Source organism: Cucurbita pepo, chromosome 8 (genome assembly GCF_057944985.1).
Source record: "Cucurbita pepo subsp. pepo isolate OVF chromosome 8, ASM5794498v1, whole genome shotgun sequence".
NCBI classification, from domain to species: domain Eukaryota; kingdom Viridiplantae; phylum Streptophyta; class Magnoliopsida; order Cucurbitales; family Cucurbitaceae; genus Cucurbita; species Cucurbita pepo.
This window is the reverse complement of record NC_141805.1, coordinates 2,298,509-2,315,983: the sequence shown is the minus strand read 5'-3', so window position 1 is coordinate 2,315,983 and position 17,475 is coordinate 2,298,509. Positions and strand designations below refer to the sequence as shown.

Sequence of the window (17,475 nt, the reverse complement as noted above, 5' to 3'; positions counted from 1 at the left end):
TATTCTGCTCCCACTATTTTAATTATGTAATTTATCTAATGAATTTTTAATTATGTCTAATTAAATCTTTATCGTTTAATTTGTGGAGAACAAAATAGATACTTTGACATCAACAAATTAATATCAATATTCATCAACAAATTAATATCAATATTGGATCAAACAGTAGTGTCGTAGTGTTGACCTTTTTTTATTGATTCAATACAATTAGGGGAAAAGATCGTACATTTTCCTCTCGAGACGAGAGAAAGTCTCAATGGATCATCTATGTGCTGGACAAACCTCTTCTATGCATCTTTCTCGTGGCGAGAATTAATAGGAAAAACTTAGACGACGCACCCTTGACTATTAAAAGCTTGAGGGTAAGTTCTTTACTTAAGAGAGAATGGGGAGTGAATCGAATCGGTTTTCGTTCTAGGTTTGGTTCGGACTCCTCTCGATCTTATTCGTAGTTAGAAATGAGGAAGAAGTTTAAATCAATGAACATTAATAAACTATCGTTTAGGTGGGCAACCATGGATAACAAAACTCGTAAGGTGTTCATTCTTGAAGCTGGGGCAAATGTGTTCCGATAATAAAATGTTCTATAATTACATTTGTAGTAGAAATCTATGTATTTTTACTCATATTTCAGTTCTATAAATACATCAGACAAAAAATCATATTTCAATGTATTTTTACTCATTAAAATCTTTATAAAATGTAAATTATTTTTGAAAAATACATATTTATTTTTTTTAAGAATAAGGGACAAAATTAGAAGGTTTTTTTTTTTTTTTTTTTTTTTTTTTTTTTTTTTTAGCCAATATATTTGTTATTATTATTATTATTTATAAAAGAACATATTTACACATATTTATGGAAATACAACTACCGCTAAAATTTTGGACTGAAATGAAATGAAAGCCCAGAAAGTTTTTTAATGGGCCAAGGTTGCTTAATCGGGCCTCAATATTATCTGGGCCCAAATTCGAATAGACGGTGCGACCCGACCCGACTCGACTCGCACCAGGGAATAGGGAACGGTGGGTTCAGACTTTAGAGAAGGGAAGAAATAGAATGAAGGTGATTGAATGGCCTCACCATCGTCTTTTTCGTCGTAATTGAATTCAACCCGTGGGCTTCTCGCGTTTCTGGATTTGAACCAGAAATTCGCCGAGGTTTGATCAATTCTTTCGTTTGAACATTGCACTTTTAGGTTAAAATTGTGAAAATTTTCAATTGGGTTGTTGCCTTTTCTTTTTCCATTAATTAATTTACGTTCTGAATATTATTTACTGTGGCATTCGATTCGCCTTCTAGATGATCGGAATGGTTTGTTTTTTGTAATTCTTTTGGCTCTGATTTAGTTGAATGAAATTTTCTGAATCAGTTGGTTCTTGAAAAACGATTAGAACATAACACAGATGGTTAGAGCTGGAGTACTTGTAGGATGTTGTTGTCTATCCATTGTGCTCTACAAGACATGCATTTGATAGTTGATTGAGAATCGATATCTCCTATAGGTTTTGTGGTCGCCTTGGTTTATATCTACCATAGGAAAAAGGAGTTGGAGATGGATTTCTTGATTGTGATAGAAATACATGTTCTATAGATTTTGTGGTCGCCTTGGTTTATATCTACCATAGGAAAAAGGAGTTGGAGATGGATTTCTTGATTGTGATAGAAATACATGTTCTACTGTGAAAGATTCTGTGATTTGCTAATACTCTTTCTTAGTAGGAAACGATTCCCTTTGTGGAAAGGTATGCTTCAATAGGATTCAAATAAGGGTAGATTGCTATTTTGCTTGTACATATGCTTATGATTCTACTTTCTCAAGTTTCTTTTGCTTTTATAGATGCCAAATGCTAATAATTTCAAATCAACAAAACGAGATAGCACCAAGATGTGAACCTATGGGCTGATTGTAATGATAAGCTTTCTATTAATATATGTTAAATTCTCCCTATTCTTCTTTGTTCATGAATTTACATTTAAATCTTCCTATTCTTCTTTTCGTTCATAAATTTACATTTTACTGTTTGGTTGGAAAATCTACTAGTGAGTGTCAACATGGTTTCACTACTCATGTTCCTGTTTACTCTCAATATGTTCATTAGTTACCACTTAATTCCCAATTGTCCTTTTGTTTTTTGAGTGTCCCCAGTTGGGGTTTTATAACTATTGGGAGTTGATTTTTTTCCCAATGCAGATCATGAAGGAGATGGAGACTGAATGGATCATGGATGTTCCTGATACACCTGATCGGTTAGCTGCCCGACAAATTAATGGCAGACAGTTTATTCAGACGGAGGGTGGTTCATCCTTATCTAATCGTTTGATTAAGCCTGATTTCATGATGGAAAAGGGGATGAATGGCATGAAGGGTGCAGGGGTGCTTGTCAGTGAAAATGGGCATGATTTGAGATTAGACAGTAGTTCCAAAAATATTCCTGGTGACGATTTTAAGGATCGCAGTAACACCATTATTCTTTCAGCGGGAGAGAATTCTTATGCATCACAAAATCATATTTTACTTAGAAAAGGTGGAAGGGAAAAATATTCATGTCAGGGGCCGAAACCTTTTAATTCCCCTTGTTGCATGGATAAAGGGATAACGATATCTGTCGACACTCCTTCCAAACCTCCTGCTCGTCAAGAAAATACTGCCATTCCAAAAATAAGAGAACCTGATCATAAGTACAGACCTCAGATGGTTTATCCTCATTTTACAGCTAAGGACTGTAAGATGGAGAACACATCGAATGGACAGTCCACACGTTATATGCCAAATGCTCTAAAGAGATCCAGCACGATCATTAAAGGGAAGGAAAAGGCTGTTGAGGAATCAAATAACACTCATAATCGACATGAGAAGCAAGTTTTGGATTCTCACCAGTTTGTTAACTCCCCTAGAGCCACTGGACATAAAAGGCTGGTCAGAAATGGTTGCATCTCACCTCATAATATATCAACAAAGACAAAACATTTATCTGAGCAGTGTGAAAAGAGTTCTAGAGGTGTAGACCAGAGCAATTTAGGGAGCATGCCATCAAGCAGTCCATCTTGTCTGATTGATATAAAGGATATAGTTGCGGAAGACAATCGTATTAACAAAGATAAAGGAAAAAGGATTATGCGTCAACCTTCTACATCACATGATGATGATGATATCAAAGTCATTTGTGCATCTAGCAGGTAACAGAAAGATCATCCCCATGCTATGCTTTTGCAAGGATTAAATTTTTTTAGTTAGTGTTGACACCATGCTGAAATTGTGTTTTTCTGCTCATATTTTGATGTTGGCTGCCTATGTGAGGTATTGGAGACTGACATTTTCCTCTTGTGAGTTTATTAGTATTTTTGCATGCTCTCGCTCAAGCTTATTTGGTCGTTGCTTCGGGTTTCATACATTCAATTGAAATTCTTTATGTAAGCATAAAACTGTGCTTTCTTTTAGGGTCCTCATACTTTCGTCACTCTGAAACCTCTTCCCTCTACCGAAGAAGGTGAATCTAGGAGCGGCATCTTTGTTTATTTTATTCACGTTAGGACGTAATGGCAGTTCATTTATCTTACAAATGTTACCCGTTGTTTTTAGAAATTTCCTGTGTCCTCCAAACAACCGTATTGTTTGCTGCCGGAGTGCTAATTTTGACACTTTCAGGCTCTGCTATCCTCGTATCACAAAATAATTTGGTGAACACTTCAAATCCAGCTTTGTTCTTAATGTTAGGATTTTAGTACGTCCTGCCGTCTTGAATTGACTGCTTGTAAAACTACTCACTTTCTCAAGGTTGTTGCATGTTGCCTTATGCATGTTTGTCATTTTCGTTCGGCCTGAAAGTTCTTAGTGCCACTTTACCAGGGACTTTCGATCATATAGATTTGACTCTCCACTATAGTGCTGTTCTATTCCATGTCTTCATGTAATAGACTACAGTCTTGTCATTGATTGATTGATTGATTGCTTGGCAAACTACTTTATGACCACTCTTGCAGGTATACGAAACCACACGTTAACTGTTTTGTTGGATTTACAACAACTGAAAGTAGTTGGAAATTGAACCCTATCTAAATATCAGTAAAAATAACGTGCATTTAACAACTCAAGTTGTTGATGCCAATGCATACTAAAATTTAGCTTTGATTTGTCTTGTTATGCCTGCAGCCTTCAAAAGCAATTTGTCCTGATATCTTATTTGCTTTCAGTGTCGTGGAAAAGGCCGTTGGAGTTAATCCAGTCGGAACTTCCAGGTTAGATACATCTGAATGTTCTGAAGAATTAGGTGGTTGGAGAAGAACACATAATAATTCAAGGAAGGGGATTTTCTTGTCTAATCCATCTGGGAATTCTTTTAAGAAAATAAATAACATTGGAAAACTTTCTAATGGAGAAACTGAAATTGTTATGGAGAGAAAAACCCCTAACAAGAAAGACCAAGGAGCGGAAATTGGTTGTGCTAGAAATGCTGATACAGCTCAAAGGGCTTCTGGCATTGTACCCAAGATAGACCAGACCGTTGGACCAATGCATGCTGAAAGCAAACTCAACAAAAGACGGAAGAAACTTGGATCAACCTCACCAACTAATACTTCATCACACGTTCCAGACGTTGTGTACCTCGATACACCTGGGGAGTCTTCAAATGCAAGGTCAAATAGACTCCAGAGTCAAAGAATTTGTGATAACTTGAATGATGTTATTGAGGTTGATGAGTTGTCACCTGAAATTAGACACCCTGCCACCCAGACTGTTGGTTGCCCAAATGATGACAGCGAAGATGCTAAGGCAAGACAACTTGAAGCTGACGAGATGTTGGCTCGTGACCTTCAGGAACAACTATATCGGGAGATGCCTGTTGGAGAAGAGGTGATTAATTCATTTTTAAGTTGTGCTTGTCCATGCTTAATCAGCAATTACTAAGAAGGTATTCTTAGTTGTCATAAGTTTTATATTTCTTCTTGCAGATTGATGAACATTTAGCTATGGCACTGCAGCAGGTGGAGAATGGGCATTTTGCACCTCCTTCCCGGCGGACATACAATGTATTATATCCTTTGCCTGTCCTTTTTTCTTCCTGTGATTGCAGCAGCATTTTTGGTGTAATTGACATAGCTTTGAATTACCATGTTTTCTAAATGCATTTTCTTAATGGGTTTGGTGGAAAGATAGATAACATGTTTTCCTACAAAACTTTGATCTTTCTTCCATTTATTTTTCTCTGTTTTTTTAAAATTGTATATAATATGATCTTTAACGAGTACAGTTCAATCATGCGTTCTTATTTCTGATTCTCCCTGTATCCCTCTGCTATCTAAAAGTTGATTGGTTCTTTTGTTTAGAGTCAAAGGGGTTCGATGGTAGCACAGGCAAATAGACGCACTCGATCTCAATCTGTACAAAGTTCTTCTAATAGAACACGGACTCGAGTAACCCACTCTGCACGAATGGCACAAATGAGAAATCAATTTTTTGGTGGCTCTCATAGAGTGTCAACTAGACAAAGGAATGTTAATTTTCCTATGCATATGGATTTGGATATGGTAATTACTATAATCTTCGACTCTTTGTCGGTGCTAGGCTAACCAGCTACTTTTTTCTTATCAATCAACATTTTTTTTTTCCTTTTCTCGTGGACGATATATATGAAACAGATCTTGATGGCATGATGACTGTATTTTGCTGATGAATTTTTGTAATGAGACAGTTTATACTTTACCATTTCTTACCGCTGGTAACTTGCTTTTAATACAGAGACTTGATATATTGGAAGCGCTCGAGGCCGCAGTTGGAGATGTGGAAGATGTGAGAGTGAATAGGAGGGGCATCTTGCACATCCAGCGCGATTTTAACGAGTAAGTTTTTAATCTATTCGAAAACAATTTATAACCCAACTTCTATTTGTTGCAAATTATTATGACATGATCTTTTGTGCACTTGTTTAAATATATATATTATGGAGAGAAAATTGGCATTATATATTTATCTAAGTAAAGAGTACGTTTGGCTAGAGACTGAAAACTCATCAAGTGATTTATCTTTTCAGCATCTTGAAATCAAGTTATTCCCTTTGACCAGTTGTTTTAGATTTATGACATTCTTTTTCATAATTATTTCTGGTAGGAATGATTACGAAATGTTGCTATCCCTCGACGAGAACAATCACCGCCATGCTGGTGCATCGACGAACCGGATTAATAGTTTGCCTCAATCTACGGTTCAGGTAGGTGGTGGTTCTACATCCAGTTTTCAGTTGTCCTTTCCCTTGATCAAAACTCTCTCTCGACCGCCAGATCTGCTAGTTTATCTTCTCCTCCTGACAATTTGTTTCCCATCTTCCTCAGACCGACAGCATGGAAGAAGCTTGTGCAATTTGTCTCGATACACCGACCATTGGAGATGTCATTCGACATCTACCTTGCTTGCACAAATTTCATAAAGATGTATGCATGCTTTAACATAGAAGTACCGTCCTCCTTTTCAAGCCATAACCACTAACCTCTTCTCTTTCTGTTTGTTGTTTCAGTGTATCGATCCATGGCTACAGAGGCGAACGTCGTGCCCAGTTTGTAAGTTGTCAATCGCTTGATATTAAGGACGACTTTGGGGTATTACAAGTCTGCACGCTCCCTTACTCTCTTTTGGAGCCAAGGTAAACCAGATTTATTATTTTCATTTTGTTCCCTACCTTTTGGATTAGGAGATCATGTAACAGATATTTTCATATCACGGTGATGAATTCGTCTCCGATCCAATTCGGGTTTTCCTTATCCTACATATTATATGTGATGTTAGAAAGTTAGTATACATGTTTTTTCTGGATGACGATGGTCTTTTCTAAATGATTCTTGTGCTGTGTAGTTTCTCTAATTTTCTCTTCGTCTCATCGTATAGCTTATTAGAACGCTTGATCTCGGGCAGTCGGAAGCGTTAGACTTCAAAGGTGCAATTCTCCATTGGGGAACAGAGCAAAGTTTCCAGCTCGAACGAGTGGGTATGGTTTTGAATGAATCATCAACTGGAGAAGATCCATAATTTGTATCTATGGCAGCCTATTTATAATTTATATGCTAACCCATTGCCATACAGCAAGAAAAGCTTAATATATTGGCTTGGAATGCCCAAAATTTAACAGGAAAACTTTGCAGGTAAAATTGAATTAACCATTTCATTCACCTCTCTAGTAATCTTTATTAGGAATTAAATTATTGAATTAAATTTTTAGTTTATAAATAGTTTTTTCTGTCTTTAAATTTCAAAATCTTATAATTTAATTTATGAGATTTCTATTATGATATAACATATAGTTCAAGCAATTATTTTTTAGTGTTTTTTAGCTGATTTGATTAAAAAAAATTCCTTTTTTTTTTCTCTCGGATTTAAAGAGAGATTAAATTAAAACTATAATGAAAAAATTTAAGTTCAACTTTGTTGCATTTTCGAGGGATAATTTATATTTTATTGAAAAAATTTATTTTCGAAATTTTAGGTAAATAGTATTTTTATTAAAAGAATATTCTTTTATCAGCTTGATTTATAATGTAATATTCTATTTGCTTTAGAGGTGGAAACTAATGATTGACTCTTTTTATATTTTAGAATTTTGCATAAAATCAAATTATATACAATTTGTTTTCACTTTTCCTACCCTTTTACCCAATTTTTTTATTTATTAAATTTATAATTTAATATAATTTTATCATAACTAATATTCGATTCTTCATAAGTATCGAATTATATATATATATATATTACTTTTCCTACCATTTTGATATTCTATTTGTGGCAATAAATAACTTTTATTTTTAATTCCTCCATAACTCAATAAATAAAATAATTCGATTACTTATTATTATATATAACTTAAATCCCATGTTAAATTATTTTAGCGAAAACTATCATAATTTCGGAAAAGTTACACCTTACCCCATGAATTAAAGAAAAAAAAAAAAAAAGAATTTATGAAATAAATAAGTTGAGAAATATTATGGAAAAAAGCTCATTGGTCAGAAAAGAAAAAAAGAAAGAAAGATAAAAAAAAAACTGATGCGGCATCTAAAAGGAAATATTCTCCTCCAAAATTGCCTGAACCACCCGTATTAAACACCTAACGGTTCAAAAATGTTATTGAAAATTCAAAAAAAGAAAAAAAAAAAAAAAATCGAGTCGAAATCCTTTGGAAGAACAGAAAATGAGTAGAAAAATCCGCGTAATCTGCAGCGATCCTGATGGAACAGATTCATCTTCCAGCGAAAACGAAAGAGACGAAACAAAATCTTCAAAATCGAAGCGCATCGTGCGCGAAATTCACTTCCCCAATTTTCCTTCTCGCGCTTCAAAATCGATCGATGATGAAATCTCTCGGAGCTCTTCTCAGGACAGCAACAATGGCGACAAATCCTTCACGAACAGAGGAACGGCCTGCCGATACAGAGGCGTGAGGCAGAGAAAATGGGGGAAATGGGCGGCTGAAATTCGAGATCCCTTCAAGAGAGCTCGTATTTGGCTCGGAACTTACAATACGGCTGAGGAAGCTTCTAGGGTTTACGAATCGAAGCGGCTCGAGTTCCAGACCGCCATGGCCGCCGCCGCCGCCCCAAAACCTCCAGCAGGTTCAAAGCTTCTCATCTGTTAAGTTTTTGAGCGTACGATCTGCGCCGGATGGCGGAGTTGACGGCGAGTGAAGGGAGGGAGAGGTACCGGCGACGGCGACGGGAGGGGGAGAATTATGTTTTCCTTATTTGAATGCCATGTCAGCTTTCTTTTTTACCTAGTCATTTTGCCCTGTCAGCTTATAGTAAAGCTGAAACGTGCCACATCAGCTTATTGTAAAGCTTAGTCAGCTTCAGGTTGTACTGTTCTTTTTTCCCATCTTTAAATAGGATAAAATTGAATTTAGTGATGGACTTTTCGTCTTCAAATTCTATTCACTTGTTTTTTTTTTTAATTCATTCACTTGAATAATAAATTTAGTCATTAACAATTTATTTATTATTATAATAATAAATTTGAATTCGAATAAGGTAGAGAAGAGATGAAAAATATAATCCATGCCTCATCCCATTTAGCCAGCTCTCTTCGGGGATCCTTTCCTTGAATCCATACGTGTTTCTGTGGGTCTTAGTGTAACGGGTTTGTCTGAAAATATACGTACCCATATTTTTCTCCCGCGTCGTGCATTTCGTGTCATTGCCCTTCGTCCCGCTTCGATTTGTCTAGATGTGATCCAAGCAGGTTCAAGTATTGAATGGCGTATCTACTTAAGTAAATACGATTGTCTCGATAAGAATCATTATTAGTTAGATTATTGTTGAAATAAGGATAATGCAGCAGTAAGAAATTTTAGCATTAAAGTTAACAATATCTACAGATTTTTGGATATCAGCTTCATAAAAGTTAGATCTTTGGCTTGTTTCAGCTGATTGAGCAAGCCAGTTAATTAATTACATACAATAGCTTAAGCTCAAGCTTGAGTTCTTTCTTTCTTTTCTCCTTTTTCCAATTCACAAGAATGGTGACTTACATGTTTCATCTACTACCTACAGTTGGCCTCTTTCTGATCTGGAGTGCTACCGACATGCTGCGAAGTCTATTCGTTATCTCGGTGAACGATGGCCTCGCTGCAGGTTCAGGTGACCAACAATCTTCCATTAGCTTTTTCCATTCAGTATCGCAGCGTTTTGGGATTGGTGGTCTAAGAGTATTACTTACAATTCCACCTGCCCACCAAATTATAAAACAATTTGAACAACACAACTCGAGATGATGATTAAAGAAATAAGACACGGTTTAAAATGCTTAATAGCATTTTTGTTAATAATATTAAAATTTTGTTAAAATGTGTAAGATTAATGATTATACAAAAACCACACTTAATAAAACACTTATAAACAAATCATTCTCACTAAAATAACGTAGATGTGACAAATAAGATCCGTATATATCGATCGATGACAAGATTTTGCAATGGTTAATCAAGTGTGGTCGAAATGATATTAAGTATAGAGAAAGAAGAGACAAGGAGTAAAGAAGGATGAAAGAAATTTTCATGTGAAGTATTACTCTTTTGAGAAGGTATTAAAAAAAGGAGCCTAGGAGAGAAAGTTACCAATGATGGCACCACAATGCATGTTGGCATATGGCTCCTCGCCAGTCAAAATCTCCCACATTGCAATACCGAATGAGAAAACATCAACCTATTAGAAAGAAAAATGATGAAAAGTTCTGATAGCGTGGGATGTTATCATCTTTTGATCTAAACCTACTTAACGCAATGTTTACATGACTTGATTGGATTGAAAAAACGTAAAAGCTCTTTGATTTTAAGTAACGTACCATCTCAGAGACCTTAGAACTGCCACTATCTAACAATTCTGGTGCCATCCATGGAAGAGTTCCACGCACACCTCCAGAAACAAGTGTGTTGCGCTTAATTCTCGACAACCCAAAATCTCCAACCTGAAAGACATCAAATGATCCACAAACGAGTTCAGTGTGACTCAGATATTAAATATGAATTTCAACTAGTCAAAGGAAACTAAAAATAACTCATTTAGAAAGTTTTAACTCCTAAGCTTATAAACAGGGTCGAAATTTTTCCATCTTACTCGTTCGCATGCCTCCCACTCGTTCGCATGCCTCCCTGTTGATAATCAATTTTGTTTTTTGTTTTTAAAATGTGTTAAAAAACTAAGCAAAATTTTAAAATGGAAAACAAAGTTCTTAAAAACTTGGTCTTACTTCTAAAATTTGGCTTAAAACTCTGCGAGTAAAGTAGCATAATCATAAAAAAAACAAAATGTCTATCAACCGGCCTTAATTATCCTCAACAGCATCTCAAATAATATGGTATTGGAAACATTGTCGGGCGTGAGATGTTAGCTGTGTTGACAATTACCTTGCATATGGGTCGTTCAGGATCCCTCAAGTTGACCAACAAATTATCACACTTCAGATCAAAATGAACAATGTTTTTCATATGCAAATATTCCATGCCAAAAGCTGCATCCATTGCAATCATAAGCCTTTTCCGACGATCAAGCACTCTGCACAGAGAATGCTAAAGGTTCAAATCCCTTTTCACAAAAAAGAAGAGAAAAAAAAAAAAGTGAAGTTAGAAAAATTTACCTATCCTTTCTTAAAAGAACATGCCTTAATGACCCGTTTACCATATACTCCGTTACAGTTGCCAACGTTCCATCAGGTCCATCAGGAACCACTCCATAAAAAGCCAACACGTTCGGATGGTGAAGAGTCGATAGAATCCTTGCTTCTCTCCAGAAATCTCTAGTCTAAGCAAACAGTGAGATTTTGGTCCCATTTGTGAAAAGTTGGAGGAATTAGATTGTAGGAAGCATGTTCATAGGCCTAATCATTATTGAAATGCATTTGAGAAAATAAAAAGGTGCAGCTTTTTCTTTGAAACTGCAGGCGAAATTTTGTAACTTTCTGTGATAATTTTCATAACCAATATCTTAAGAAGCCCTTGAACACTGGAATTGGTTATACATTTAAAAAGAAATTTTCAAAGTTATGTGAAACCCACCAGTCTTTCTTGCTCAGAAAAACTTCCTGAGAAGCAACTCTTTTTTATTCTCTTAATAGCAACATCCGTTCCCCTCCATTTTCCATGAAAAACTGTGCCAAACGTCCCAGATCCTAATTCTTGCAGTTCTTCAAGATCTTCATTCTTTATGATCTGCATATCAACATATGAATCGATCAATTAAACATAATGCGAACTTCGGAGATTGAAGAAAGGTAAGAGACTTCAAATACTAATAGTTCACACTCTCGATAGGTAGATGGTACAGAAACAAAATAATTCGTGACCAACAAGGTGAACTTTCCACTCAATCCACTATTAACAGCCCAAGTCCACCGCTAGCATATATTGTCTTCTTTGGGCTTTCCCTTCTGAGTTTTCCCTCAAGGTTTTAAAACACGCCTGCTAGGGAGATGTTTCCACAACCTTATAAAGAATGCTTCGTTCTCCTCCCCAACCGATGTGGGATCTCACAATCCACCTCCCTTTGTGGCCCAGCGTCCCTACTGGCACTCGTTCCCCTCTCCAATCAATGTGGGACCTCCCAATCCACCCCCTTTGGGACCCAACGTCCTTGCTGGCTCACCGCCTTGTGTCCACCCCCCTTTGGGGCTCAGCCTCCTCACTGGTACATCGTCCGGTGTTTATCTCTGATGCCATTTGCAACAGTCCAAGCCCACCGCTAGCAGATATTGTCCTTTTTGGGCTTTCCCTTCCGAGCTTCCCCTTAAGGTTTTTAAAACGCGTCTGCTAGAGAGAGGTTTCCACACCCTTATAAAAAATGCTTCGTTCTTCTCTCCAACCGATGTGTGATCTCACAGCTACCATCGTCTTTATGCTAAAATTGCAAAATTCTCATCCACGGGCTTAGATGTTTTTTTCTAACCAACAAGAAAGAGTTATTAAGCACAAATGGCAAGTGTGCGTGGAAAATGCTCAATACTATTACAACAACATCCAGCGATGCATATTTTACAAAGATCGTTATTACCACAAGGTCGACATGATTTCAAAAAGTTAGAGGTACCTTAAGTGGACGAAAGAATTCAATAGATGTTATATATGAGAATTAAATCCATACGGAAAGGTGCATATGTTGTGATAAAGTAGAGAAGCTCCGAACCTGCAGGCCATAGATGCCGGCTTCAATTTCAGCTATTGCTGCCTCGCTCATTGATTCATCCCTAGAACTAAGAATACTGTCTGCATCCTGAAAAAATGGACTATTGGATTAAATACTAATGAACTGGAATACTGGCACAAAAGTTGATATTCACAGGAAAAGTGTACCTCATGGTCAGTTTCTGTACTAGGAATATGAGCATCATGTCCTCTTGAAGATGGAGAGTCATCACTGGCCTCATTTTCAACCCGTGGGATAACTCCAGAAGCTAAGGGTATGTCGGGAGGTATACTATGAGTTACATCTTCAACTATTACTGCTAATCCCACGTCCTCATTGCTATGAAAATCATCTGAATTTGATGATTTGATAAACAGAGAATCATCCAGATTGCTCTTTTTTCTACTATGGTCTGCAACCTTACGGTAATTACAGGTTACGAAGTTCTCATCGCCTAGAGAAACATCTCTACCTAAAGCAGAACTATCCCATGTCTGATAATAACAAAAAGAGATAGTTAGCTCATCTAAATGGAAGCCTAAAAGAAACATTATTATTTTAAAAAAGAGATACACTTACTGGTTCCTGATTTATGATCTTTCTGTCGCACAAAGCTTGAGTTGTAAGAGGTAGTAGATCAGAAGATGCGCAAGAAAATGGTTGGCTCCTTACTATATCAGAAGTGGTCCGTTGATCCTCGACAGAATATTGGCTCTCCTCGAAAACTTTTGGAGCAGTTGTTTCTAAACGGTAAATGAGGGAGGGGCCATCCACGACATCTGCAGATTTTTCTAATTCAAACCCTCGTTCTGCAGAAGTTCTACCTCCAAGGCTTCGTACCTCTAGCGGGGGGTAACCATTTTGTTGGTAGTCAACATGTTGCAAGTATTTGTATTTTTCATCACCATTAAGTGATGGGACATAAATACTTCCATTGAAATTAACCTTTTTTTCAGCAAAATTGCATTCTTCGTATCCTTCATTCTCACTACCAGACGCCAACTTTCCATGTTTCTCATACTTGGCATCTTGAAATTCCCCGCCAACTCTCTGTTTCCATATCGTTTGGAAATCCTGAAAGGAACTTGACATTGCCATTGAATATAATTGATCACTATCATTGAATGAGTTCAGTGGATAGGCTCCTCCATGTTTCAACTTTTGATCCTGTTCCTTTAGTAGGGGCTCAGAATGTGAATGCATCATTGTTTGTCTCATGTGGGTGGTTCCAGATCTTAACTGCATCAAATATTCGGCATCCGAGTATAGCTGTTCATAATTAACTGCCCGTTCCTTTAGCAGAGTTTTGATTGAATGTGTATCACTTTGATCCCAGTAAGTTGCAGGCACAAAATCTTCGCTGGAGCTTTGTGGGAAATGAACATCATGAACTTTGTATTTCTCATCAGTTTCCACTGTAGATTTTTCATGATGATAATTCATCAGCGGAGAACCATGGTAAAGGTTATTGTGACGGCCCATTGCATCACCATAATAAACCGTATCACATGGACGTTTTTCTGCAACAAATGGAGTGAAGTTTCTAGCATCTTCTGCGTATGTTGGATCCACGTTCTTAAAATCTTTTTGCATTACTGTAACCGGAGAAAATAAAGGTGTTTGATTAAATGACTTGCGTGGGATTTGAATGGGTATTAACAATTGACCACCAGGTCTAGGAAACATTCCTGCCAAATTTGGTATAGGTGAATTGGCATCTTTTAAGTCTGTAGCATGTGAAGAAACAGTACAAAAATTGGGACTAGGATCTGATATGGTTCCCACCTGGCTAGTCTGGCTTGTGAAACTCTGTCCACTAGAGCTCCTTTGAAGACTTGGGTCTAGCATACCATTTACAGCCGCAACATATTGATAATCAACATCAATTGGTTGAACCACCCTTCCTTCAATAGAAGTAGGACTCTCACAACAATCATTTGTAGAAACAAGAATTATTCTGAGTCTTTGAGAACTCCCTGCGTTTTCCAGCTCATGATATTCCTCAATCATATGATGAAGATCCTCATCAGAACAAACAGAGATAAGTGAATCGAGATCTTCACCAGGAAGCTGGTACTTTATAGTGTGGACATACTTACAGACAGCGTATGTCTTTCTGATAAGTTGTTCACACGAGATGTTTTTCCTAATGGATATAATGCGTGTTTCTCCACCTACATATCTAAGCTTCCCATCATTAGGCCTTGGTAATATTCTACCTCCAAAACTACAGAGAAATTTCATCTTGCCAGTGACAGGGAAATCTCCCAATCCAGCCCCACAAGGATAACATGAATGAGGTGATTCCATTGCATACAAGGCCAGTGTTGAGGGGTCAAATTGAACTCCTCGGTTAATTTCATCAGCATATGCACCAGATGCTTGTCCAGTAGCACTATATTCCCGCTGATATTTGCTTGTGTTGTTAGGATAAACCTTGTTATCCCTTTCAAATGCATAAGCATTCGCGGGCATTGATGATAATTCTGAACTGCTTTCAGAATTCATCCTCTTGAGTCCAAGAATTCCACTGAGATCCTCATATACGAGTTGGCTGCTCGGATTTAAAGCAAGACCTGTTCTCTTTTGCGGCTGCTGTTGTTGATCTCCATCACTCACATCCGACAACCTTCTTAAAGCAGCTCGATCTCGCACAAACTGGGGAGAAAATACCTCACCCGTCTGTACACAAACATCACTCACACCATGATCTGCAGTAATTCGGACATCCGTAACAACTCTTGGTCGTTCCATGTATAATTGTTGGCTTAAAGTGTCATGTACTTTCCTAGCCATGACCTCAAAAACTTAAGCCGTTCAACATATGAACATTTTCAGGCCTTTTAAGCTATCTTCTCCATTCTTCTTCAAAATATAATTATTTTCAGCCACATGAACAACAATAATCCACAAATTTTCTAATTCTACACTCCGAACACCTAAATAACCTCTTTAGATGCTCATTTCGTTTCTCCTAAATTTACAGAACATTCAATCTCCTCAAATATCGCAGCAAGGGCGAGTCAATGCCGGCACCGACAGTTTCCATTCATTTCTCAACAACAATAAAAAAAAAATAAAAAATAAAAAAATCTAAAACCACGCGGAGAAATGAAACGTTGAAATGTACCTAGAAATCTTCAAATAGACCACGTCGAAAAAAAAAATCCCTCGCTCACCTAATCCAACTGCAGAATGAAGATACATAGAATCAATTAACAAAAATCGGCAAAAATTCACTCATTGTAAACATCTTGCAACAGCGCGAGGTATTTGGGAGAAATTTTTCTCTTAACAAACACAAAATTTTACCCTAGCTAGAAACGATCACAATACATACGGGAGATGAGAAATTCAAAACCGTACCTGTTTCCGATTCTGCGAGCTTACAATCGAACGAAAAAATGCTGAAAAAATGAGAGAGAAAGAAGTTGAAAGAGGAACGGAGTTGTAGGAGAGCAACAATGGCTAGCATATCGCGGCAAAATCAGAGGGACGGAAGCTCCCAACCGCCAAACTAATTTATGAATTTCTCGCTTTTTTCAACGCAACCCCTCCAGTTGGTTGGTTTATTTATTTATTTATTATTATTATTATTATAAATATATATTTTAATATCCATTCATGGGAAGATTTGTGCTAATAAGTAAATGAATTCTAAAAATATTATATAATTAATTATCGAAAATTTTCAATACCAACCGTCACAGTCGTACTTTTCAAATCATGCAGCGTGATGATTCTAACACGAACCCTAGACAAGGTTTTCCTTCATCTCGTCGACCGAACACAACTCCTGCGAAAACTAAGTTTTGTTTGACAGTACATGTCGCCGATACGAGCATGTTCACTCGTTTGCAGCTCTAGCCAACTTGCCTCTACTCTAAGTCAAAGTCCTACAGCGTTTCTCATCTTGTCATCTTAATTGTGATTTTATCCCAAATCTCGAGATGACATTGGCCTTTATTACTCGCTCGAACATGTTTTTCGAGAACTGACTCATAAGTCAACTTTATATTTGAGACAATCTGAACATCCATCCATTTGAGTATTATTGAGGCACAAACGCTCTCGTATCCATGTCGAGTCATTTATGCATATCGTACCAGAGAGCAACTCCTATAACAACCTCTAACTCGAGGAACGAGTCGCAATGTCGACAAATCTGTATCGTTCACCACTGTCTTTAAAAACTCTCGAAGGAAGACGTCTAAAACACTCATTTTGTAACTCACGTAGGCTACGAACATAATATTTAATTTATAAAACAATGATAATAATAATAATACAAAATAAAGTTGGACATGATTTGATTTTGTAATAAATTATTAATGATGAACATATGTGTACGTGGATACCAACTTTAGAAGATCTTAGACGAAATCAAATCCTACGTGGAAAATAGTGGCTGACGTGCTTCCCACGCAATGTATTATTATTATTATTATTATTATTATTATTTGTGTCTAGTGGAACTTTAATCTCGATATTATTAAAATTAATGAAATTATGTATATTATTTATATTATTTTTTAATAAGTAAAATTGGCATAGTAAATTGATATATTTATCGGTCTCTATGAGACCGATAGCAAATAAGTACTGCGAGGGTTTGGAATTCGAATTCAACACTTGATAGTCAAATATTTTCTTGCATTTACTGCAATATAGTCACGTTACAAATGATATCAGAGTTGTACATTTCTTAGTAGGACGTGGTTCAGGGACGAATCAAGACTGGTGGCCACAGGTGACACTCGAGTAAATGAAGGATACATATGAATGAAAGTGATCCTGAGGGTAAAATGTTTGAGAAAATAT

At 36.7% G+C, this 17,475-nt stretch overlaps 2 protein-coding genes and 1 pseudogene across 5 annotated transcripts; 2 read left to right on the top strand and 1 right to left on the bottom strand.

Annotated features, from left to right (window-relative positions):
• The first annotated feature begins 1,019 nt into the window (after window positions 1-1,019).
• On the top strand, window positions 1,020-7,126 carry LOC111800776 (uncharacterized). 3 transcript variants are annotated; one of them, XR_015422323.1, is made up of 10 exons: window positions 1,020-1,160; window positions 2,195-3,180; window positions 4,195-4,855; window positions 4,954-5,031; window positions 5,329-5,529; window positions 5,741-5,841; window positions 6,110-6,209; window positions 6,331-6,429; window positions 6,513-6,638; window positions 6,881-7,126. XR_015422323.1 is itself a non-coding variant. In XM_087126570.1 (8 exons), exons 1-8 carry the CDS (start codon window positions 2,198-2,200, stop codon window positions 6,573-6,575), a joined length of 2,286 nt encoding a protein of 761 aa, XP_086982696.1. In that variant the 5' UTR covers window positions 2,195-2,197; the 3' UTR covers window positions 6,576-6,812. The 3 variants fall into 3 exon arrangements, 1 of the variants encoding a protein (XP_086982696.1); XR_015422322.1 differs by lacking the exon at window positions 1,020-1,160 and having other exon boundaries at window positions 6,889-7,126; XM_087126570.1 differs by lacking the exons at window positions 1,020-1,160; window positions 6,881-7,126 and having other exon boundaries at window positions 6,513-6,812.
• Window positions 7,127-7,971: 845 nt separating this feature from the next.
• LOC111800730 (ethylene-responsive transcription factor ERF118-like) lies at window positions 7,972-8,910 on the top strand (annotated as a pseudogene).
• Window positions 8,911-9,302: 392 nt separating this feature from the next.
• LOC111799828 (RAF-like serine/threonine-protein kinase 20) lies at window positions 9,303-16,192 on the bottom strand. Of its 2 annotated transcripts, XM_087126495.1 has the most exons (11): window positions 16,021-16,192; window positions 15,785-15,842; window positions 13,234-15,365; window positions 12,822-13,148; window positions 12,655-12,741; window positions 11,532-11,684; window positions 11,114-11,277; window positions 10,884-11,031; window positions 10,322-10,444; window positions 10,095-10,182; window positions 9,303-9,705 (listed from the first exon to the last, which is right to left on the bottom strand). In XM_087126495.1, exons 3-11 carry the CDS (start codon window positions 15,160-15,162, stop codon window positions 9,515-9,517), a joined length of 3,210 nt encoding a protein of 1,069 aa, XP_086982621.1. In that variant the 5' UTR covers window positions 15,163-15,365; window positions 15,785-15,842; window positions 16,021-16,192; the 3' UTR covers window positions 9,303-9,514. The 2 variants fall into 2 exon arrangements, with proteins under 2 accessions (XP_086982621.1, XP_086982620.1); XM_087126494.1 differs by having other exon boundaries at window positions 13,234-15,842.
• Window positions 16,193-17,475: the final 1,283 nt, after the last annotated feature.